Raw genomic sequence first — 26,919 nt, 5'->3', positions numbered from 1 at the left:
ATTGTATTAACCTGACACTCACAATGACCCGGCAAAACTGATTTGGTCAGCTGATATCAAGTGTTTCTGAGAGGGGAGCACAGTACAACTATTTGCAAGTTGGGCTGCAATAGATTTGCGTAAAACAGCTGAACTATGTAAAAATGACTACCCTGAGGCAGCCAATGTTATCAAGGACCAGATATACGTTGTACAACTAATGAAGTAGCCAAGAAGTTGACTACAGATATTGAAGAGGTTCTAGCGATTGGCAATTTAAAAAAGAAAGAGTGGTTAATTGGTATTGAAGCGAATTCTGGACACTCACTCGGACGTGAGCAAAATTGTGTTCTTGGTGTCAAATGGCAGTCCAGCAATGACCCCCTACTATTCAAAGTCCACATAAACTTCTCGAAGCGAGTCAAGAAAGTACGTACAAAGCCTGACCTACGTCCCGGAGAGATTACTGAAACAAACCCAGCGTGTTTCACTCCCAGGGGAATTCTCAGATCAACGGGATTTACGATCCGTTTGGATGACTAGCTCCTTTTACGATCTGTGCGAAAATTCTTATGAGCCGTATGTGGAAGAGGAAAATGTCTCTCAACCCGAACGGTAATGATCAGAAGTGGGATGAGACGATGCCACCCGACCTAGAGGTAGAGTGGCGTAAATTCTTCAATGAAATGTTCCAGTTGGAGGAGATCCACTTTGACCGCTGCATACAGCCTGCCAATGCCACTGGAGACCCATGGCTTGTTATGTTTTCAGACTCATCAATGAACTCATTTGGCTGTTGTGCATATACTTGTGGAAGAGAACTGTTGGCTCATACTCTTGTCACCTGATTGCCTCGAAATCTCGTGTTTGTCCTGTAGAGTCTGAGGATGTCCTCATTATAGTCTGTTCTGAACTTCAAGGCACTGTTCTGAGTAAAAGACTTGCTATGTTCATCATAAAAGAATCTAGACTACACTTTGAGCTTGTCATTTTCATCCTGGATAGTGAGATTGTATGTGCCATGATACAGCGCCAGAGTCATGGTTTTAATACATTTGTGACAAATCGAATAGGCGAGATCCAGGAACACACAAGTCCTGACCAATGGTATTGGATCTCAGGAGGTTACAATATAGCTGATCGCATAACAAGAGGATGTTCTCTGGGAGAACTGAAATCTGGATTACCATGGCAGGATAGTCCCGAGTTTTTATACACTGAGTTTCAACTGTGGCCAGTGCATCAATCATGCGTCCAAATCATGGCGGAGCAGCGCAAGAAGGTCCTTTATACTGTAATGACTGAAGATGATGATACCGCAGACATAATGCAGTATGGTCCTCAGTGCAAGGCGGATGCCATAGCTGTTTTCATCGATATTACTCAGTTCAAGAACTATGATTTATTACTTGGTGTATCAGCTCGGATACTCGCACTGTTGGATTGGGATCCTAAGACTGGTGAAGTGAATGCTATGAGTCGTGATCACTCTATCACTAGAACAACGTGATTTAGCTTTGAAATTTTGGATAAGAAACCCTCAAGCTCAATTATCAGTCGACTATATCTTCAAAAGATTTATTCGATACTCACTGTTTCAAGACCAAAATGGGATTTGGCGAATTAGAGGGCGTATTCTGGATGGCGAACACTACACCCCCATTCTAGTTCCTCAGAACCATTCATTTTTGCAAATGTATGTTGAACACATTCACCAGCGAGGGCACCACCGTGTATCAGCTTCTATCGCGAAGGTCCGATCACTCTTTTGGATTGTTGGTGTTCAGCGTATAGCTTACACCGTGAGATACAATTGTGTAACCTGTCGACGAATTAACAAGGTCACTTGTAAGCAGATCATGTCTCCCTTACCTGTCGAGCATGTGAGACCTTCATACCCGTTTCAACACACCACTATAGACATTTTTTAAATATTTCTTACTGCATGTACCTGGAAGAGTTACCCTTGGTAACCTTGCCAAGACATACGGCAAGGGTTAGGGAGTGATATTCAACTGTCTATCAAATAATATCAAATCCAATTCAATTTCAACAAATCAAGTCATATGACAGGCACCACTTGAATTTCAGTGCCAGTCAAATAAGGAAAAGCTTGGAATAATATTATACATGATGTTTTAAAATGGTCACTTTTCAGTAGTAGACTTTTCCAAACAGCTACTATAGAAAACCAACTGAATTGAAAGGTAGACTATTTCAGAGTGACTGTTTTTGAATGTATACTACTGGAAAAGTAGCCGATATTATAAATTGCTTATTGTTCTCAAGTGGCTACTAAGTAAAAGTAGACATTTGAGCTCAAAAGTGCGATAGACATGTTCTTGGATTCAGCCTTTCAATTATTCTTTAAGTTGTTATTTACTCAACACATGATTTATTCTTATAGAGGGCAGCATTGTCTGGTGAGGAATTTTATAAGATAATTCTCATGTATTCAAAATTTGCGGACATGCTAAAAATAAATCTCACTAGGAAATCTGACAGAATAGATAATCATGCTACTAAGTTGAAGAGTAATGCGATATAAATTGATGACCCACAGCGATAGTCATGGGGATACTTTTCGTAGCGTCAGCCTCAAAGACATTGGACTTCCTGTTCTAGTTATAGTTCTATTAACTTCTTGTTACTCTTTGTAGAAAGAAAGTGATCTAGAAATAGCTGCAAGAATTGGGCAGTCCTTACTTGAAAAGAACCAAGAACTTGTTTCAAGAAACCAATGTTTAGAAGAAGAAATAATTTCTGCAAATGAAAAGGTTAGTTCCAGTTCTTGCTAAAAACCATTACGATATGATGGGAATTACTTCTGACAACCTCTGATAAAATTACAAGAACTCTTTCCCTGTTAACACTTTTCTTAACCCTTTCAGTACTGGCCTTATATCCACCCACTTTACTGAGCCAGAAATCGAAATTTTTGGTGATTTTGGTGTAGCAAGGTAGCCTGCACAATTAGAGAATATATTAATTAATATTGATCCACTAAATATATTTCGAAACGACTCTTTGTACAAAGTATTTGAAGTATTTCGAAGGTTTTGCGATAGAAGGCGCATGGGTGTTATGAAAATTCTCTATGAAAATGCGATCACCGTGTACCACGTAGCGAAAGGGTTTACTGTTTTTAGGACGTCATGTTTACTCGACCTCCTATTGGAATCATAAAAGTCTGAGGTGTGGATGATTTTTTTCGGAAATGACTGAATGCTATTGGCTGTCACTAGCTCATTAATTTACTTGTTTTGCGCTGGCATATCTCTAGTGTCTCACACTGCACATGCTACGATGACAACATATATGAATATGTGTGATTTTCATACAGTGAAATAAGTGTTTTGAATGAAATAAATACTTTATCATAGATTTTCATTGAAGTTGTCGGATTAAAAAGTCTTTGAAAGTGATACACATCATCTTTTTGAACTCAAACCGGCCATATCTCACTCTACCTAAAGTTTAAGGTAAAAAAGCAATCTGCCATATTTGTTCGTGCCTACCACTGTCTGAGGCTCTAGTCTCACCATAGTGCCCAGTTGAATTGTTGAAGTGAACAGTTCTGCATAGTAAGTCCTTTTTTTAATAGCTTGGCTTACGGGACCCGCCTCCCGAAATTTGAAGAAAAGTTATAGATACATTTTCTGTATTTGAACATTCACGCTGTGCAGTAGTCAGCCAGCCGTGATCCCCTAAGAAACTTCTGATGGCACAAAATTTAGTGGTAATACTTACGGGGTTGTCTTATATCATGAAGCAAGTAGAATTGATGCACGGAGGTCGGTAAGCTTCGAACGGATGATGCAATATTTTTTGAGAAAAACGCAAAAAACATCGAAAATTCTTCGCTTTCCATAAGTTACTTGTGTTGACCTATATTTGAGTTTCTGACGTGAATACGGGAAATTCTCTGAATTTCCGGGAATTTCGGCACCTCTGACGTAATTTCGGGAGTCACAAAATGGCGAGCAATTCAATTTATATTTGTGCCGAGCTTAGTTCGCTGTTAGTTTGTTCGGTTGTGAGGATTAAAATAGTCGGCTATCTTAATTTAGTATCTCGAACTTAGTAAGTGTGACTATATTTCTATAGTCCTAGCCCGGCTTTGTCTTGTCATTGTCTTATTTTCACCGACTCGTACAAAATACATTCTTTCTTTGAAAGAGTAATAGACAATGGCGCCAGTACGAGAGCCGGCATTTTCAGAGGAAGCAGTCGACAAATGTTTGGCATCATTTTTGTTGAAATGAGAGTTAATTGGTTCCACACGTGTGCGTTTTTTCATTTGCTATTGCCGTAGGCTAATTAGTGTGTTTGCCGGTGTGTTTGCGGTATATTGGCATTCTTCGCCTAACAGCGCATACACGTTAAAATCCGCACACTACGTAAATCAGCTGATATGTAATCCATATATCTAACGTACATACATACACACCGCAGTGCACGGCAAAGTGTATGTATACTCTGTTTTCACGTATAACCGCGCGTTGCACTATTGTGCTCTCCTAGCGCGTATTATAAATACTGTCATACGCTGTCTGTTCCTAATTAAGAAGTAAGTTTTTAATTGAAATGAGCTTTATTAGGAACGCTTTATTGTTGTGGATAATCATTTGAACTATTTCTGTGGCAACTATAAATAACTGTGCCCCTCTTTTAACTTCGTTAGATACTTCTTCGATGGATACTTACGTTAATATTTTAAGGTAACCTTAAAATATTATATAACTTGGTCAAGGTTTGGTAAAATCGCAGTTTCTTGACGTAAAACCATAACAATAAAGTATATATAGGTACTATACGTTACGTTATCTGGGTAAGCAAAGGAGTGAAAGGTGTCCACTTAATTCCACATACTCAAAAGGTTTTTAAATCTTCTAGAACGGGAAATTTACCATTTTAAAAACAGTTAATTGACAATAAAGTTTTGACATTTTCTGTTTTTAAACTAAATATTCAGTTCGGAATGTTTGAGGTTGAAATTTTTCAGAGACCTCAAAATTGTAGGAGACTCCCGTATGATAAAATATTCTACGTTTATTTGTTCTAAAAATATATTATATGCCAATTTCAGAAAGTCAATAAATCATTGTTTGTCACTTTCTGATGAGTATTTGTGCTGTCTCATCATCTAGGCCTCTCTGCATTCAAGGCTGGAATGATTGGATAGAGCATTGATTGAACAAAATCTATACCTATAGGAAAATATTGCCACATTCATCAGGAAGAAAATGGGCTGGTAGACCTAAAATGAGAATTTTGGAACTGTTTAATTGGCTTCTTGGATTTTTATGCTAAATACAAAGAATTGCTAAATCACACCCAATATCAAATTTTGTGTCATGCTTCCCAGAGCCCTTATAGTTTTCCGGACGTATCTAAACAAAAACTAGCAGCCAGGACGCAAGTTGAAATCAAAATGCATGTATAATTGTATGTTCTTCTAGATAGTAGAAAGGTAAACTACTTTGCCTATGGCAAATTATTTTTGTAAAGCTGGCAACCATGCCAGGAAGTATTGTCATAGTCCAGGGATTCTGTATCACTCGGTTGCCGAAATCGCACTTGACCTTTAAGGTCGAATTTGAAGTTCAAAGGTCAATTGAGGTCAACTTTTGAGTTTTTAGGCCAGCCGTAGGCTGAGCCTATTGCTATACAAATGGTGTGAATTTAAATGCCATGGTTTCCAGAGTTATGGCTCTTTGACTGTGCAACTCAGCATATATTCATTTAAATCATTCATTAGAGGATTATCCATTCTCCAACCCCTATGAAGCTGAATTTTGAAAGAGGGTCTCTTTAAAATTTATATGAGCTTTTTCGTGAAAATCTGATTGCAAAAATATCTCTTTTAAAGAGCTTATCAGAAAGCAAAGACTCCTTCGCTTTAGCCGCAGAGATCAGCAGGTGTTCACGTGAACCCGCGGTATCGTCTACCGTTTTACTTCGGGTTTTATTTTAAGATCTAAAATTGTATTTCAATATCGATTTCTGTGAAATCTTTAGTTGATTTGGATTTTGGGGAGGAATATTTTTATTTGCACTACAGAAAATATCATTGCCAATTTTGCAAAGTCCGGGAAAAATAGCTTTTTCTCAAATCGGATGGATGACCTTGATATGCTAATTCGCCATGTGCTCAAACTGCAAATTCAATCAAATTTTATTCTGCAAAAAAATATCAAATCCAATCAATTTTACTTGATTGAATAAGGTAAAGCAGCAAGTCCAATTCTATTTTGTTTTGTTGAGCAAATTTCAGAAAATTCAATTCTATTCCGCATTCAAATCAATATGACCAAGGGAAAAGATTTATCTGAGGTATTTGTTCCTGCCAGCCGCAATCACTGTCTGTGCTACTTATGAAAACACGATTGAATTGTGAAAATTATTAGCCTGGGATTGACTAGCCTGAGCTGGGAGTGTATTTGGACAAATTTAACCTACAGAATGCATCATTTGCCATTTTATGAAAAGCTGACAGGCTGGCGATAGTGCCCCTTGGGGCTCTTGTTTCCTCTTTTAGCTCCGCTGTGACTGAAGGTCAGGGGGTGAGCCGTCGTTGTCCGTCAGTATGTTTGTTCGTTCGTTTGTGCGTCTGTCAACTTTGCGTCAGAGCCATTTTTTGGATTTGTCCCCCAGGGGGTGCCCCTGGGAATTTGAATGTTCTATGGACCAGTACCTACAAAGTATTTTTTTGGATTTGGCCAAAAGGGGGCACCCATAGGTATGTAGCTTCTTCAAATCACCCAGCAGACCTATATAAGCTTGCCTTGTTAATATATTGTCCTATAATGTTGGGGTGTGGTTAGACAGATGAAAACTAAGTGAGATATGAGAGTGTTCATTTCCAAATTTATAGGTAATCATGAAGGATACCATGATTTAAGACGACCATAACTCCTTATCGCCTGGATTAGGCGAAAAATAAATAAACCATTCTTTAAATGTTATTTTCATATATTTTTGTAGATAATCGATACTTCTCCGGTTTATTTGTGTCCAAAAGAGTAATACAAAATGAAATTATTACAATTCGTCAAATGGAATTCAACCTACAAGGTCATATTTAAGGGTCAGATTATGAAAAAGTTAATATTTCTGAAAATAAGTCAATGTTATCTTCCACCTATCAACATCCAATCTGCGTTTTATCTTGAATAAGAAATCTGGGTTAAGGATGAATAGCTGTAAGTAATTATGTTTCGCCCTGACTTGCAGTATTGTGGCATACATCTGCATCACAGCCACATGCAGGTAAATATGGCAGTCCCTTTCGGAGGCTCTTGCTAGCTCCGATGTGACACCTAGTTTTACATCCACATGTTACAAGCTCCAAGCAGCTGAGTGGAACAGGTGGCTTTCTGAACCCCACTTTTTCTAATGCTGTGTCTGTAACCTGCCAGCCTGTTGCGTCATGGGGAGTTGGGATATCCACAATAGTCCTGTCTGCCTGTATCCAGATCTTGGCCTGATGGTTTGCACGCACTGCATGCGACCCCAGTGCATCCCTTATTGGTGGCAACAGTTTCATTGCCTTCTTGCCTTTATTAAACAAGTCATGCCTTCCTCTGTCTACGCCAGAGGTGGAGTTGGTGCATTGTACAGGAGACATGCAAACTCACCAATCCGGCTAGTGGACCATCCTTGCCTTTGCCTTCCAACAGCTCGGGGTGCTTCAAGTAAACAGCTAAGCACAATCTCTTCCCTTGACCAGCAAATGATGAGATAGTATCACGACCAGATATTGCATGAAACCCAAGTGTATTGTTTACCACTGCCTGTGGAAGTTTTTGATTTATGGGATGAATAGGATAGCATTCAACATCCTTACTGGTTTCACTCATCATCCAGATTTGGTAGCTTTTATCCCTAGTGAAAGGAAGAAGCAGAAGGAGCTTATCTGTGTCACGACACTTCACTACAATACTTTCAAACCCTGCTTGAATGGCCTCTAGGGTGTGCAGGATAATTCTTGTATCGGCCTCGTGTTTGGGCTGTAATGTTGAGACAACCCCTCGTGTTGTGGAGAATCCGTGTGGGTTGCTGCCCCAAATTTCTCCGTCTCCGGTTCGATTTTTGCTAGTCTTAGACAAGGGCTTCCTGCAAGGTCTTCTTTGTTACCTTTGTTGTCTTCAAGGGAAATAAAATTCTTCCTTGTCTCTTGCATTGTGATATCATCCCGATCTATCTATCACCCTCCGGATTGGTCTATATTGCCCAGTTCTTTTGTATCTTGTAACAGACTTGATTGACAAAGATCAATTCTAGTAACTGTGCCACTTAACTCTTTGACCACAGTCTTTTCGAAGTTTCTGGCATAATCACTGAACATCTTGCATTTCTGTGGTTTCCCAATGGACTGAATAAGAGCATCACTATCTATGATGGGCTATGTTTTTCCAGTGTTGTCCGGTTTTCCTTTGAGCTTTTCAATGCCACGTCTTTTGTCAAAAGGGAGTGCATTGCTGACTTTGATATGCAGTTCATCTGAGGTATCGACCAATAGTTCGTTTTCCAACACTTTTTGTAGATCAACCGTTCGACCCGCCTGTGATGCAATCAACAGTCTCTGGATCAGTTGTCTGTCTGCCTTGATTATCTTCGTGTTTTTGCTTTCCAGCTTGCACATGTGTCTTGTATAGAGTTGCAAACGTCCTCGACTTCTGACGTTTATAGGGATCAAAAAATGGCACGGTCGTCGCAGTTTATCATTCTCTTATATGTTGCAACACCTTGTCTCTTCATCTTTCTCTTGGGCAGTTACGAGGTTTCCTGTTATCTCATCCATGGTGTATCCTTGGTTGTGAGTGATTTCAGATGGTTAACAGTGGTTGAGACCCTGGCATCCTCGGGTCACGACTGATATAGAAACACTGTAAACCTTCTGAACTGTGCCACAAGCTTCAATACAGGGATCATAATTTTCTGACCTTAGTTGGATTTCCCACCAATACAGAGCCGTTGAAAAAAAGGGGGTGTTGAGGAAAATGGCATCTTATGGATAGATTGGTATGACCATAAAAGCGTTTCCTGATCTATTTTAAAATGCGATCATTTTGGTTAACGAAGTTTTATATATCTGTTGCCCGATAGTGTGCTGCTCATGTAGTGCTGAAAAACGGCTTTTGCGGCCTGTAACGTGGCGCCTTTTACATTGTTTTCTTGTGCAAATGAATAGATGATGAGCATCTTGACTCATCTTGGAACTAGCAGTGTGTTAATGGTAAAACATCGAACGATGTTTGATTTTCTGAGTGAAATTTCAATGTAAAATCTGCTGAAAAACGATCTGAGACGATGTGAAAAATCAAAATTTTCTGACACTTAGTTTTCACATCATACTCATGACCCGACTCAATAATCTCCGGATTATTCTGGTCCCTGGCAATCTCATTATTATCTCTGCTCATATGTATTACTGTAATTGCTACCAGTATTCTTTATGAGATTGCAAATAAAATACAAATACAAATACTTATCTGAGGGACTGATCTGGGGGATCCATGGTTAAGATGGATCTTTGAACATATGATATACCTCCCTGGACGTATATTACTACACTAACTATGATCGTTGTGATCTGTGTGCTGGCCACAAATGCACACAGATCACACTACACTATCCACTTCAACACCCAACTACCCACCGCTTTGATACCTCCGGTCAGTTTTTAGTAGGAGCCCAGACATGTCCCTGAATGGCCCTGTAATAACGCTTTCCATCCATCACTGACTTGATGGCGTTGTGTCCAAACAGTTCTGACTCAACCCATACATCATCAAGACCAGTACTTTCCATATGCTGGCCAATGGTACGATGGAAGTTGAACGTGATATGTAGGCCTTCAAGAAGCACAACGACTTCATCCTATTCATTGCAGTTCCAAAGGATTTCCTTAGCTTTGGCTGATCAAAGAAAAAGGACTCTATGGTTTTGTCCGAGGTTACAGCTGAGCAGGACAAATCGATTATTGATTGTGATAATTGTACCATATTCATCTGCTGTGGCATTGGTGCCATTCCAATGGTCATCAGTGGACGATCTACAATGCTGATGCATTCATTGATAGCTGCCTATGGAGGAATGCTCTGGCCATTGCTGTTGTCCATCCTAGAGAGTACCCATACATGATCCATTTGTTTCGCTATCTTCTCACATTGACTGTTTTTGAACCAATCATCTACTTCAATGTGAGAACTGTCTAACATTCAAGGGGCAGCTCTAATACCAATTGGAAGCTTGGCAGTATCAAGGTGGTGCAATGTTTCTATGGTTTCCTTACGCAAAGCCTCCTGCCACCCATGGACACGATTCACCAAGGATCTTAGGGACGGTGGTCCGTGTTGCCGAGCATTCCATTGAAACAATGACAAGTTTCTTGGCGACTTTGTGTGGATTCTATGACATCTATAATGTCTGCTGATCCCAGGATTAGTCGGCCACGTTTGTAGGGCACCAAAATTGTAGCCTTTCCGGTCAGTCTCTTCATCTTCAGTTGCCAGCATGCTGGTCCAACCAAACAACACGGACAGAAAGAAGTATAAGGAATCTGGAACTATTGCCTCCACAGCTGCCATTGTAAGACCTTTCCATGCAGTATCACGACCAGGCATCCTATCCAAGTCAGCTCGGAGCTGAAGTGCAGAATGAACTATTTCTTGAACATCATCAAGTGATAGAAGGTATAGTGTGGATGTAGACTCATCTGTACTCTCATCCTTTTGTATAATATCTGACAAATATCTGACAAAGCGTTGGCAATAATGAACAGTGATTTGTTGCTGGGATAAAGAGGAAGTGCTGCCTTTTGATTTCGTGGTCTTTTGAGTGACCCTTCCTCGTCAATAACATTCTAATAACAGCTGCATAAAGTGTTTGCCTTCTTGACAAGAAGCTTCTGAGGCACAACTCTTTCCATTTCATTGCAAAGTTCTACTTACCTCTCCCACACCTTTCCCAGACAGCAGACAGATCCTCTAGCACAATGTCTCCAGGGTTATTCTGAATTTGATCCGAACTCGGATGCAGACACTCTTTATTTCTAGTGAATTTCCGTTCAAATGTAGTCAAGCGGTAGTTCCGGTATCTTCCCTTCTGTAGCTATCAAATCTACAATATTGGCCATCCTAACAGACATGACGTAGTCCTCCTTTGACAGATTGATTATTTTCAGTGATACTACTACAGAGTCATTATGCTATGAAGGTGATTGTTTCTCATTTGCTGGCAAAAGATGCAAAGCCCCCAATTAACCTGCCGCCACGGTTGTATGAACTGTTCATTCCTTCATTTTTTTCTCACATATGCAAGATAAGCTTCTCTCTGATACCAAACTTATGTGACAAGTTTTATGCCATCTCATTGCCGTTTCCTGCTAATCTTCATCCGGTATAGCTCTAAGTCTATTCAGAATAGCTAGAGATGTTCGATCCATAAGACTGGTTCTTTCAGAAACAGCGTACTGCACTTTTTTCTTCCCATCTTCAGATGCCAGATTCATTTTCTCACTCGAACTTCCAGCCCCTTCCTGACAAATGAGACAGCTTGAATAGTCGACGGAATTGTATAGATCTTGATTGCATAGATCATGTTTTCGTTTAAGTGTGGTAACAGGAGGGACTTCTTCGCCATCCATTGCTGAAGCCTGATGAGGAAAACAGCACAATACCACCACCAGTCTCATGTGATAAAGCATAAGGACCAAATAACATGACCATGTGTGAGGAATCTAGACAGCCGAAACAGGGCGCCAAATTAATAATAATCTTAATTTTTATCGAGCAGTAATTCCATTGTAAAACAATTTCAAACGTGCTCCTACAAGGAAAAATGTGAGGTTCCAAATGTTTGTGTTTAGCCAAAGAAGATCTTAGTTGATGACAGGGTTTGTAGAACTCGAATAATTCACTGATATAACCTGGAGCACGACTCAAGGCTCTGAAAGTCAGTAACAATATCTTTTACTCTATCCAGCCTTTGGTAACCAATGAAAGCGAAACTAAAAATGGCGATATGTGCACACACTTTTGAACTCGATATACCAGACGCGCTGCGCAATTCTGGATTTTTTGTAAGTTGTACAAAAGATCACATGATAAACCCATGAGCAAACTATTGCAGTAGTCCAGTGTAGACACTACATGTGCCTGAAGGAGTGATTTTGTAGTGTTCTGTGTAAGGATTTTCCTAACAAGTCCAATGTTACGGATATGGAAATATCCAGCCCTGATAGTTGACTTCACATGCTAATCCATGGTGTGACCATCGAACATTTACGCACAAGTTTCGCATAGGATCATGGGACATGGACACCAGCGACTGCCAGTGATTTGATGTTTACTAACTTGAGTCTGGGAATGGTTCTAAGTAGGAAAAATTCGGTCTTTGTGGCATTAGCCATGAGGAAATTTGCTTTGTACCAATTAAATATGGCTAGACAGTGTTCTACTTCGATAAGTTGACGGGACACAGCTTCCACATTTCGGATTGACTTAATTAGCTTGTAGAGTTGTTCGTCGTCTGCAAAACGGTGCCCATTGATATCGAACAACAGTATCAATTAACCAAGTGGTAAAATGTATATTAGGAACAGTGGGGGCCCCAAGACGGAACCTTGGGGCACACCATACTTGAGTGTATGTGAACTCGATCACCAGCCATGAACTGCGACTTTAAGCGATCGGTTAGAGAGATATGATATGAACCATTCCTGCACAACACCAGATATACCGAGGACATCTGTGATCCTATTTAGAAGCACAGTGTGATCCACAGTGTGAACGCCACGCTGAGATCAAGTAGGATTGAAATTACTACTCCCTGATCACGATCAAGCAAACAGCATATGTTAATTTGATCCCTGAGTAGAGCCGTTTCAGTATTGTGCATCGGCTTGTATGCAGACTGAAAGTAATCGTGTAGTCCTTGCTTGTCCATATAATCACTGATTCTAGCAGCTACAATCCGTTCTAGAATCTTTGATAAGAATGATAGATTGCTGATTGGCCTAAAGTTCTTGAGAATCTCTGCGTCCAGCGTTGGCTTCTTTAGGATGGGTGCAATGATCGCACAATTCATGGCGTCCGGCACAATGTCAGATTTGAGTGACAAATAAATCACTTGAGTAATAGATGGGGTCACATTGTCCACCACCACTTTCAGCAAGCATGTGGGTATTGGATCCAATGTACAGGATTTTGTTGGAGCACCAATAACAGTTTTACCGACCTCCTCGACAGATTCCAAAGACAAAACACACTCTTGAGAACTTATCTTTGTTTGTGGTTGCTCATTATAAAATCAATAGTTTTAACTTTGGCATGTGTCTAATCATAGAGTGCCTTGAGGGGTAAAAAAGAATTAGACAGTTATTCTAATTGACACAACTATTGAAATTTTGAGATGCTCCCTAACAGTTTGTCACTTAACAGTAGTTGGCATGCAGTTGGGATAAATATCTTGGCTTAACCATCTTGGCTTAACTATACTCTAAATAAATCTTGACTACCTTGGCTTTTATTGCATGCTAGCTAAATGACCTGGAAAGGAAAACTTGCACTTACCACCACCAGAAAGCAAAAGTACGGAGGAGATTTGTGCTTATCTACAGTGCACCAAGCATATGATAGTTGAATGGGAAAGAGAAAACATAACATGCTCACTAAGTGACCTGGAAAGGAAAACATGCAGTTATACCACCGACAGAAAGCAAAATGAAGTTGAAGACTTGTGCTTTTCTACAGTGCACCATGTCTAAAGTCTATCCCAGTGGATATGATCGCGGGATTTCACTCTCAAAGAGCTAGTATCAACAACAATTTAATTGATCTTGACAGCTGTAAGTGGTCAAACTCACCATGAGCATCGCTGACTCGCTGGACCCCAGCTGTTTGTTACTATAGTAAGGCAAGAGTGAATAAAGAGCAAAACTTTTCCAAACTTACCCCAAGAAAATGAAGAAATAAGCTATGAAAATCAGTTTTGAAGTCTTGTTGCATTCAAGAGTGAATATTTTCAAAGGATACCGAAGTAAATATTTACATTACAAAGTTTCTGAACTAATATCCAAGTTGAAACATGATATCTAGACGGATTTTCAAGCAAAATTATGGCACACGACTCATGAGATAATTCCAGACGATAAATAAATCCACTAAGTCATGTGAAAAATATTTCCACAGACTCTGAAGAGTTGTTAGGTCAGTGAATTAATAATCTTAGATTTTGTAAATTTTAAATGTCACTGACAAGAATGTTAATCTAATAGATGAAGAGATATTTATACGCAGGTCAAATCCATGTTTGACACATGATTATTCTTAAAATGACACTAAAAGTTCAAGAATGGATTTTTAGTAAAATAAGATAATATTGGTTTGTTTTAATATGGTCTCGGAGGAGTATTGCTTAATCACTCATGAATGACCATGCAGTCGATGGGATATTATGCACTCTTGAATTCAGTAGTCGCCTAACCTCAGTTACATATAGAGTTGAGTAGTAGAAACCACAGGGATCCAGATAGCTCAAAGAGAGAGAGAGAAAATACTAATGTTCGCTTACTTCACCTGGAAAGGAAAACATGCAGTTATGCCACCACCAGTAAGTAAGGCGGATACTTGTGCTTATCTACAGTGCAGCATGCTGGGGACAATTGAAAGTACGGAGTAGACATTACCGTGGCTTTCAATGATTGGCTTTGGCCTCAAGTGTCAACCCAACAAAAATACATTTATTATAAGACTTTCAATATTTTTTGTCAACCTTGACATAGATTACATCAATAACGCCCCTATGCATGCCTTACTTACAAAATTAGCGAAAAGTCAATGCTTTGACGAGGATTAAATGTTTAAACGTTATAGAATTTTTCACATTTACTTATTGATTTAAGAAACATACGAGTGTATATCGCATTTAAAATCAACTTGTTTGTATCTAATTTAATCTGTAATGAAACTAGAGACTGCAATAAGTAAAATTAAAAATTTGACCTTTGACCTCCAAATTTTATTGAAAGGTTAAATGCCATTTTGGCAACAAGGTGATTCTGAATGCCTGGAACTATGACAATACTTCCTGGCATGGTTGCCAGCTAAACACAAAAAAATTCCCCATCAAAACTTTTTCTAGCCATATTTTCTTGTGTGGGCCGGCTGAATGGTGGTCCTTGCAAAATCAAATCATAACAGAGCGGAACTGTATCAGCCAACAGGCTGCTTGATTATACTTTGATCCGCAAATAGTGGGTATTTTGCCAATCGTATCTGGTCCTGAAAAGTGCCTGTGTGTGTAGATTTTTCAATTGTATCGTGCGTAGTTAATTTAAGCTGAATGTGTGTTTCACAAATAATACCCAAACATTGCATTATTTCATGAAAAGTGAATGCTAAAGTCTATTCACAACGAGTTGACGTGCGGCTTTTTGACCACAGAGGTATCAGTTTACAGTAGTGAACTCTGCTGCAGAGTGCATGCTGAGCCAGTTAAATGGCTTGTTGCTATGGTTTTGTACACATTCAGCCAGAGTGAATAACTAGCAAGATTTCACAAGACATGCAGTCTTAGGAATATAGAAGAATTTAAGTTTATCTTGTTGTTTTATACACTCTTATTGAATGATGACGTAGAGTTGATGGATGGCAAAGCCTGGCAGTGATCCAGATAAAATAGTTGTAGTTGTAGTTGTAGTATTAAGGAGAGAATTTTCGAGGATTTTGCTCATTTCACAGAATATTCAACGCAAGAAGATATATCTGGGTTTAACACATGTCAAGTCACATATTTTTGTAATATATTTTCACAGAACTCTAGGCATTTAGACAACTGATATTTTCGTGGTTTTCACTCATAGCAGAGATGAGAATTCCCCTCGGATCCGCGGTTTCCCGCGGATTTCAGTATTGAAAAATATCAATTTTCCAAATAGTCCAAAAATGATGTAAAAGTATGGGGGGGGGGGTGATGATCTCACTCAATTGGTCCGGCGCGATCGGTAATCAGGTGAACCGTAAAAGCGTTCAGTGCCTGTTTTACTTATCGTCACGTATAAGTATCGCATTTCAATGCATATTCATTGCAACACAGTGATTTTGTATGTACATTTGTACTACGATGAGTTTGTATGTATTTTATCGATCGGTTGCAGACACGCACGCACAGCAACAGTAGTAACATATATAGGTCTACTTACTGTTGCTGCGTGTGTGTGGCGAACGCTTTCGGATATTATACACTACTTGGTGATGATTTTTAGTGAGCATTCATCGGCGCATTTTTACTGCAATAATTCAGGGCTCGACCCGTAATGCATGAGATGCTGAATGTCATCAAATGAGGATGTACCACATTGGAACTAGCCATTACCTTCCAAAATATAATAGTCGTTCATGGGTTCGAGATCGCTCTAAGTGCTCGGAAAACGTATTTAATTTCTAAAATTTTCTTGGGGGAGGGCCCCCAAACCACCCCGAAATAGCTTCGCGCCTTCGGCGCTCGCTAGTGCTGACGGCTACGCCGTCAGCTGGTTCGCGTATGTCACTCAAGAAAAATAACCCGCGGATTTTACAGGTCGGCGTTCTCATCCCTGTCATAGAGAAGTGGCACTATATTATATCTAGATAATAAGATGGCACAGATTGAACTCCAATCTTCTATCCAGTCACTCTCTTTTGCGGATGCATCCATATTATATAGTTTGAATCTAATTCAGACGAAGAATCATCGCTGATATTTATAATGAATTTGTCAACCAAATCATTTTTAAACTGACTTGTCTAATATTAAAGAACTGAGTGGTTGGAGATGCAAGTTATGCACTCTTGGTGGACGCTGGGCTGCAGTGGGTCAGCACATCTGTGATGGATCATTTGTGTAGCGGCTATCTGACAGCTCACAGCAGTAGCTGCTCTTTGATGTGGAGAAAAAGCCGCACGTCAACTCGTTGTGAATAGACTTTGTGTGTTATTAATAATCAGTTACAGGAAGCTCTTTTTTCTCATGCACAAGTTTCTGTATGCAGTGTATTCTGTTTGGTATTAAGAAATTTTGCTTTTAAACTTCAGGTTTCACAATTAAAGCATGAGATTGGTTTAAAAGATGGTTTGCTTAATTTTTATACGAACAACTTAGAAGAAGATGGCCATCAAACGAATATACATCCTCACACGTATGTATCACTTGGAAAATATTTTTTGAAATGTTTCTCAGCAGTGAAACCTGCATACCCCTAATATCGAACATATTTTCTAAAACATTTGAATATTGAAATTATATGTTTAAAAATTTTTATATTGACTGCTTGTAGCTGCCGATAAAATTCATGCCGGCGCTACACAGGTTGTAGATAGCTTCGTCGTTCCACCAACATCCCCATGTCAGTGTCTTTCTTTTATATCAGACTTACACATCGTGCATACATCCGCCATTTTCATGGACTTTTGCTTCAGCAAAGTCAATTTTGTTATCACATATGAAACTTTCCTGCTATGGTACAAAATGACTTAAAAAGGAGGCTTAGTTTCTTTTAAAACATTCAATGCAGTAATAAAAGCTCTAAGCCTATTGAATTTCATCGGAATCTGTTGCTTATTCATATATTTGGTTATTTACTTGTTGTTGGAACTACATTTCGTTTCGAAAGAACTCATGCCCTTTTACGTATATTCATGCTTCATACACATGCTAGACACAGACTCGCTGCATTGTGGTGTATTGATCTGCGGATGTATATGAAAAGTGCGCTTCGCGCGTGGCCTAGTTCAAGTTTTCTTGGAAACTGCAAATTCAATCAAGGGGGACATCTTAGGCTTTTTTGATTACTTGGAGCACGGTTTCTCTGAAATTCTGCCAAAAACTTCATGACAAAGATAGGCATGCATTTCCATTCATAATTTGAGAAAAAAGCAATTTTTTTCTTAATTATTTCCGTCCTTATTTTCGGTCTGTAACTAGTCAATTTTCTCCCATCATTTGAATTCAATCCATAAGTTATCAGTCCTTTTCATTTGTTCTTAAACCTCTAGAGTACCATTCTTGATGCCTATTAAACATGCACTACTCATGTAAATTTAGGAAAGTCCATATTAAGAATTTCGTTTCTTGATACAAAATAATCCGATTTACTTATCATTTCTATTTATGCCTGCTGCTTCTGATATAATCATACATCCATTACTATTACAATACATCTTCTCATGATTCTCACGATGTTCAAATAGGGCTCATTATATAATCGCAGGAAGCCATCCTACATCTTTGTCAATAATATTTTGCCAAATAGCTTGTATTTGTACACATAGACCTGTGACGTTTTGCACATCGATTTACGGTCGAAGGGTTACTTACAGTCGAAATTTCTAGAAATGGGGATAGTGAAGGGATCTTTACTTGTCGGATTCAATATTCTAAAAATCTGCAACAAAATCAGGGCGTGCACTTCAAAGACAGGCAAGAACTGTCATCTATAATGTGACAAAATTCATGGAGATTGAGAGAAAAAACCAACTCCCCTCTATTCAATTGAAAAACTGGTTGCAGCGATTAGAGACTGTAACGGGAATTGATAGAAGTACAATCTAAAGAATAAAGAGTGATTTTACGACGCCAAAGAAGAAAAGAAAATTGGAGACGTCAAAACTTGACATCGACGACATGGACATGTAAAATTTTGAATTATGTAAGGGCAGGCTTAGTGAAAGGAGATGTACCAACTGTGAGGAAAATGTATCAGGTCACCATTATCACGATGAAATGAATGCAGAAAACTTAGAAAAATGGTTTACTGAAAAACTGATTATTGTTATAGATAACGTCAAGTTTCACAGTGTTGTTTTAGATAGGGCACCAACAAAGAGTTCAACAAAATATATGATGGTTGAGTGGTGAAAGAAACAGGAAATACCTTTCAACGAGCAACATCTTCGTGCTGAGTTTTTGACAATCATTCATAAAAATCTTCCGCCAGTTCCAAAATATAAGATTGACACCATTGCTACCAAACATGGACATGAATTTGTGAGATTCCCTCCATACCACTGTGATTTCAATCCCTAATGTCACAGCTGAGGATTTGGAAAAAGCCTGCAATCATAGTGAAGGTCGAACAAGAATTTTGGGATGAGGTATAATTAATAGACTTATAAATAGAGAGGATTATCATCAATATAGCTGCTGATTCGGATTCTTCAGAATCGAGTGATTCAGACCACAGGGGCTCGTTACGATAGCTGGGGGTCCAAAATCAAAGATTTGACCCAGTATCCTAGGTACCACCTATAAAAAAAGAAAAGGGAGCTAACATTTTGACATACAAGAATTGACCTTCTCATTTCAACCCCTCATAACTTCGTAACCGATCGACCGATTTACACGAAATTAGATTCGTTTCATTCCCAAGAGGTGACTTTTTCGCTTGAGACCGTCCCCGATGAAATCACGACTCAAATCCGAAAAAACGGGTCAAAATATCCAAAGCCGGAATTACTAGGACGGCTTGAAGTGCTCAATTTCCGACGAAAAACGATGATTTGACGCGGTTCCCGGACGTTAATCTTCACATATCATACATTGCTGGAAAGCTTATGAACTGACCTTATTGAAAGACGCGTTTATTTGATAATCCGTTCCGATACCCGCGACTGGCGAGCTGATAATCCAGATTGATGCGATAAATACGATTTCCAAGTGTATTCCGGCCGCCATTAACTGCGTGACGTCATGAGAAATCCCAGCATGCAACGCTAGATAATTGACATATTCAGTCGACCAATCACGTATCGCGAATTTATCAGTCCTCAGAGCCCGTGACGTCACACCCTCAATGGCGGTTCAGTGACGCTTAAAGTGCGTATTTATCGGTTCGGTGCGTATTATCACCTCGCTTGTCGCCGGTTTCGGAACGGATTATCAAATAAAAGCATTTTTCAATAAGGTCAGTTCATAAGCTTTCCAGCGATGTATGATATGTGAAGATTAACGTCCGGGAACCGCGTCAACTCATCGTTTTTCGTCGGGAATCGACTACTCCGAGACGTCCTAGTAATTCCGGCTTTGGCTATTTTGACTCTTTTTTTCGGATTTGAGTCGTGATTTCTCGGGTGTCTCTTATCCGATTTTGTCGCGGAAGGTCTCAAACGAAAAAGTCACCTCTTGGGAATGAAATGAATCTAATTTCGTGTAAATCGGTCGATCGGTTACGAAGTTATGAGGGGTTGAAATGAGAAGGTCAATTCTTGTATGTCAAAATGTTAGCTCCCTTTTCTTTTTTTATAGGTGGTACCTAGGATACTGGGTCAAATCTTTGATTTTGGACCCCCAGCTATCGTAACGAGCCCCTGTGATTCAGACGTGTATCAAATGAAGGAAACAATAGTGAAACAGACGCATGTAGTGAAAATGAGGGGAGCCTAGCGACGCCACTTAGTGAATGAGAAGTTTGAAAATGATTATACTATATATGGATTGTGTTTAATGTACACATGCATTGCAATTGGTTGTGTTTTTCAGTGACAGTACATAGTGACCCTCCTTCCTGGCTCTTTTGAGAGTGAACAGACTTTAGAATATCTAAAGCTGATAAAGGTGAAAAGTTGTTATTTGATATCTGGATCATTATGATGTTGAAATGCTATCTCGATGTATTTAAGAAACTTAAGTTGAATCCTCTTCAACATATGCAAGCTACTTTTAATATAAGTTTTTCAGGTATTATTAATCGTTTTTCTTCAAGTAAATAAACTTTGATTCAATTTCGTTCATGTTTTCCCTCTTACTGGTAACCTTTTATTTATGAGCTGCCTAAAAATTCAAAGATAGTATTCTTCTGTGCCCTATAGTGTCTAATTGTAATTCCCCCACCTACTGTTATCTGAAGATTCGTAGAGAAGCTGTGTTTACCAGGTTTTGAATGAATAAGGAGACGAGTAGTACTAGATAGGTTAACTATTTATTTGATGCACGAGCTTTTGCTACTAATGTATAGAAGCTTCATCAGATGAATGACACTTCACGTGATGAAGCGTGATGAAACATTATCGTCCCATTAGTCTACTTAGTACAATATCATAAATTTTTGAAAAGGTTATTTTTGATCCGATGCTTAATCATCTGTTGTCTAATAATTTATTATATATGAATCAATCAGGTTTTCTCGCTGGCCACTCTACGTGTGACCAATTGCTGTGTATAACTTCTTTCATCCATGAAAAACTTGAGCGCAATTTCAATGTTCGCGCGGTATTTTTGGACGTGGCAGCTGCATTTGATTCAATCCCACACTCCCTGTTACTACATAAACGGTCTGCTTACGGCATCAACGGCAACTTATATGATATCCTAAGTAGCTACCTGAATAATCGGAAAATTCGGATTTCAGTAAATGGGTCCCTTTCTAGTCCATCCAAAGACAATTTCATCAACAGTGGTGTGCCTCAGGGTTCCATACTAAGTCCACTCATATCTTTATTATACATAAACGATCTACCCGATAATCTATCCGCTGAGGTATTTTTGTATGCTGACGATACGTCAATATATATTCCCGTCGATCAAAAAAATCCGCGTATAGGAAACACTATAATTCAGGAAGGCCTCCATAAAATAGCAGACTGGTCTACTACGTGGGGACTTAAATTTAAACCATGTAAAAGCTGTGATATCATTTTTACTAAAGCTGGCACTAAAAACTATCCACCATTACAATTATATGGCGACAATATCCCTATCAAAATAAAACATAAACGCTTAGGCTTTGTCCTCGACCACAATTTGTCCTACTCGGCTCACATTCAGGAACTTGAATCCAAGGTTCAATCCAAATTAAATCCTCTCAAATACCTTAGTGAATTTATCAAATCTCGACACCTGAATATTATGTATATGTCATTTATCCGACCCCATTTCGACTACTGTGACGTGATATACAACAGTGCCCCAAAGACAACATTAGATAGATTAGAGGGGCTACATTACAGAGCAGCCCTACTTGTTTCTGGCTGTATACATGGCTCTAATACTGAAAAAGTATTGCATTCGCTAAACTGGTCGACCCTTTCATCTCGGAGAATAGACCGATTAAGTATATATATGTTCAAAGCCTCAAACGGACTTTGTCCTCCTTATGTTTCTAACCTCTTTGATAGTTTTAGGTCCATTCCAGTTCGTGCATTGAGAGAAAGACGCCCGTATTCTTTTCCACCGACGCCCTCTGCCAAAATTATGTCATCCCCAATGTATTCTCTAATGCAGAGATGGAATAAAACCTTGCCTGAAATTAGAACGCTCCCAACTTTGTCTCGATTTAAATTCAGAATTCGATCAAATACGCTTAAAACGGCCTACAGCACTACAGATATGTCGATCTTAACTCGTAGTAATGAAATAAACCTGAACTGCTTGCGAGTGGATTTACTGCTTCCAGCACACTATTCCCGCCACAATTTTGAAAACGCAAATCCCTTATGTGAGTTTTGTAGTCTGCGTTTTGATACAATCCACCTTTTTATCAAATATCGTAAACCCACAATAGTTAACCTTAGAAATCGCCTTCACCTTTCCTTAGAAAATATGTTTCTGTATGACATGTGTTCAAACTTAAGCCAAAAAGATAAATGTAATTTCCTCATTCATGGAAGAAACAATCTTGACCATGCTGTAAATCTACAAATAATAAGTATATGCGCATCTTTTATCACAGCATATTGTCGTCTTTGAGTGACCATGCATTACTTGAACATTTATCCTCTTGGCTTAAGCATGTTTGTTTATTCTATATTGCCACCGACTTCGTTAAGACCCATACGATGTGAAAACACCTCCAGATTCTTGAAACCTGTAGAATGTAGACTTTTAACAATCATGTAACTAATATAATATGCCATGAAACCGCTATATTAACTTAATATTGTTTTGTTTTTCTTCTTGTTCCGAGACCACATATAATGTCCCCGGACAATTTGTGGTTGTCCATTGTATATTGTAAATGTTATGTTCATAATGAAATTTCAATGGTTAAAAAAAAACATTAGTAGCCAAAGCTCGTGCCTATATACATGTAGTACTACTCATCTCATTATTCATTTCTACTGTTATCTAAATTTCTAGCTCAATAGTTAACTCCTGGGCTCATTTCCTTTTCTCCTTCCCACCTTCAGCATTACCTAGATTTACTTGAACGTGTTGAGAATATTATTCCTGGTAACAACAAATGTATATCCTTTGATGTAACCTCCCTTTTTGTCCCCCGTACAGCGTAAAGCCACCGCCAGGGGACTTGGTATCCACCTCTGTCCATCCATCCGTACACATCTGCTTGTGAACACAATTCAAGAAGAACTTCTGATAGCAGGACAATGATATTCCCTAGTGTGAATACCCATAGGGAGAGGATGTACCCTATTGATTTTGAGATGCAAGGATCAAAGTTCACTAGACAGGGTTCGTAGCGGATCTTCCAAGTGGGTATTTATTTGTATATTTAAGAAAAAAAAAATAATCACCAGTATTTGTTTTGATTTCTATGAAATAAATGAAAAGTATATGTTTATATTTTTCAACATTTTGTGGATGGATGGATTCTGACTTGTTAAATTGCGGTCTAATACCACGTTGTTAAATCATTTGTATATACACGCGTCAGCAGTCAGCCGCGTGTGTATGAATATGGGTTACATATATACCTGTGCAAGTTTATATATGTATGTATAGCACAGTGACTCGGCAATGGTAGTATAAACAACACTCTCACACATCAGCAGGCGCGTATTGTCAGCCTCATACATCGTCAATTAAGACAAACAAATTGACAAATTGAGTGAAGAATTAAAATCTAATGAAGGGCCTCGGCTTATTCGGCAAAGCTTTATAAAATGTTTTTTAGGCTGAACAACTGCCCTTGGTAGCTTAATCGTCGGAAAATACGGATAGTTGTGTTAGTTATGAACTTTCTATGGGACGTTAGTTTTGGCGTGACAGTTGTTGATGGTTTGCGCATTTGATTAAAAAAGTGTTGATTTTCACTTTTCAAAGGAGATGATAAGTCTTGATTTTAACCAAGGCCTGACAACTATGAACCCTGCTAGAGGTCACTAATGTGAAACCTTATGAACAGGATTCAAGAAAACCCGTCGATAGCAGGACAATTATATTACATTGTATGATAACAATTAGGGATAGAATATGCCCTATTGATTTGGGGTACAAGGATCAAAGGTCAAGATCACTAGAGGTCATTCATGTGATCCGTTGTGAACGCTATTCAAGAAGAACTGTTTAAAGTAGGACAATGATGGTACACAGTATGAGTACCCCTAGGGAGAGGATGTACTGTATCTGCTTTGGATTTCATTTGATTCTGATGGGTAAAAGGGTCCCTTAGGAAAGGAGAAGTACAATAGCATCTGACAGCATCAGTAATCAGCAATTAAATTGTTTATGTTTAGTATCACAGAGTTTGGTAATGGGCTAGGATAGTTTTAAGCCCACTTGGGATTTAAGTCTGAGCGGGCTATTGCATTCTCTATTCGTCCCTCGTCCGTCCGTTCGTCAGTCCGTCCGTAGACGGAATCGAGTTATTTTGGGAAGTTTTGAAGACACTTCAATGTGATAAAATTCTGAGTCCTGTAGCTTCCTAATGGTTTGCCATTTCTCATTGCAATTTGTGATGGGTATTCTTTGGAAAGGGATGTTTTATACCTGAGACAGGTATTTTTGATCGGCCAATTATGGCGCAATTGGCGGCCATCTTGGTGTCATCAGTACTCATTCGTAGGTGGGAAAAAGTTTTTCCACATTTTATGATACCTAAGCATATTTCATTACCACAACCTATTGAAAAGTTGTAGGGCATAACATGTTCTATGATTTTGGTGAGTTTCAAGGTCATTGCTTTTTGTATATGGCCACCAAGGGCATTGAATAATACAATAATTTAGTATTTCTATATTATAGTTGTACCTTCGCATATTTTGTTACTACAATCAATTGCCAAGTTGTAGCTCATGACATCGTCTATGATTGTGGTAAGTTTCAAGGACGTTAGTTATTCTATATGGTCACCAGGGGGCGTTGAATAGTAGAATAACTTGGTATTTCCTTATTGGATTGGTACCAAGGGATATTTTGTTACCATGATCAATTGCAAAATTTTGTATATTCAGAGATGCTAGTTTTCCGGAAATATCCGGAATTCCGGAAATTTAGGATCGCCGATGTCAATTCCGGAAATTGGGTGAGAATTCCTCGCGGCGACCAGTAATGGCACGGACCGTAAAAGCGTTCGTTTGCTTGTACTCGTCGTCGCTTCTGTGTTATTTTATCTTGGTCTCTGTTTCCGAGGACGTTCTGCTACAATGTATATAGGTGTGCTTGTTGTGGTATCTGTGCGTGCGTAGGCGGAGCGCCACTGTTGTGACTCCATTTCCAATTAATAGTCAAATCTTTACGCGCCGTTGTACATCGTCCCGCTGACGGCCAACAATGTGAAGATGCACGTGGTAATAATTAAGATTATATTTAATCAATATCATCTCAATTATTAGCACGTGCGTGCTATGTCCTGAGGCACGCAGCTTTGTAACTTTCTTTTTACCTGCAGCTGTCAAGCGGGACGGTCTGCAAAATGAGCACGCACGGAAAGATTGTCTGTCGGGAGTCGGCCGATATAAAGGCAATTGACAGCGGTATAAAAAATAAATTTAACTGGCACTGGCTAGAGTATAAGGACAGTAACGGGGACTACTTATCGAACTACATTCGTAAGTTAGACTTAGCTGGCGTGGCGTACTGCGTCGTTTGTAAAGACCAGGTCAAATACGGTAGTGGCGAGAAAAAAGATATTCTTCGTCACCCGGATAGCGCGCGGCATAAGAAGGCAGCGAGGGGTGTGAAGCACAACGAATGCCTTCCGTCGTATTTTCAGATGGAAGATGCCGATCGTGATACTGCCGCTAGTACATCGACACAAGGAAAAGTATCCGTCCCGTATGGTGCTGCTCCGCATATTGAAAATGTAGTAACAGTTACCGAGACCACCCAGATCGCTCTAGAACGCATCTCCGGCGGTGCAAAAACGCAAAATTTTTTCTGGGGGAGGGCCTCCAGACCCCCTTTCTAAATTCCAGAATTTTGGTACTTTGGCCCTAGCATCTTTGTATATGAATAACTTTCCATATTAAATTGGTAAGGAGGCATATTTTGTTATATCAATTACAAAATTGTAGCTGCTGACATATTCTATGATTGTGGTGAGTTTCAAGGTCATTGGTTTTTGTATATGGTCACCAGGGGGTGTTGAATGTTGAAATTGTTAGATCGTTGAGCATTTGAAACCACTTGCCAAGTGGGCATGGCATCCCTGGACCCCGAGTTTGATATGGTAACTTGGTTCAAATAATTGAAAATCACCCATGAGATACTTGCGAAAAACCTGGAAATTTTTGATTCATGTAAGTGTGGGAACCATTTGGTTGTCTCTGCAGCGTTTGTCAGTCGCTGGCCCAGATTTTTAGCTCTCGAGGAACAAGAGAGCTATTACAAGCATGTCTTTGTATGGGCATCGTGTGGGGAGAATGAGTATTGTGAATGCATTTCGTCATTACGCTCTGATTCCCGGATGCGGCTGTGGCGGTCTTTATACACAATGTCGCGATGGAATTGGTCTGTATAGAATCTGGCGCAGTATCTGTCCTTAAATCTGCAACACGCCGCTGTAGCTGCTACGGTTCTTTCTTTTAACCGTGAACGAATATACTTGTATATTATAAATTGCGTCCCTCTATCGTTTACTGGTAATTTGAACTTCGACAAATCACCTCATCTTTGCACTTCATAAGGCTGTGGTAAAACCTCTTGGCCCATGGGCAATTATTATTTTGAATGAAATAAACTTAATAATTGATTTTCATTTTAGTTGTTATCAGTCCAATT

The 26,919-nt window shown here is 39.2% G+C and overlaps 1 protein-coding gene across 1 annotated transcript in view; it reads left to right on the top strand.

Annotated features, from left to right (window-relative positions):
• LOC141901205 (trafficking kinesin-binding protein 1-like) overlaps positions 1-26,919 on the top strand; it is a 284,033-nt gene that overhangs the window by 114,686 nt on the left and 142,428 nt on the right. Inside the window, exons 5-6 of the mRNA XM_074788317.1 lie at positions 2,640-2,756; positions 17,061-17,164. Of these exons, the coding sequence (XP_074644418.1) occupies positions 2,640-2,756; positions 17,061-17,164 (221 nt within the window). The remainder of the gene's footprint in view (positions 1-2,639; positions 2,757-17,060; positions 17,165-26,919) is intronic.

This window comes from Tubulanus polymorphus, chromosome 1 (genome assembly GCF_964204645.1).
Source record: "Tubulanus polymorphus chromosome 1, tnTubPoly1.2, whole genome shotgun sequence".
NCBI classification, from domain to species: domain Eukaryota; kingdom Metazoa; phylum Nemertea; class Palaeonemertea; order Tubulaniformes; family Tubulanidae; genus Tubulanus; species Tubulanus polymorphus.
Note: the sequence above shows the minus strand (reverse complement) of the source record. Positions and strands in the feature narration are given on the sequence as shown.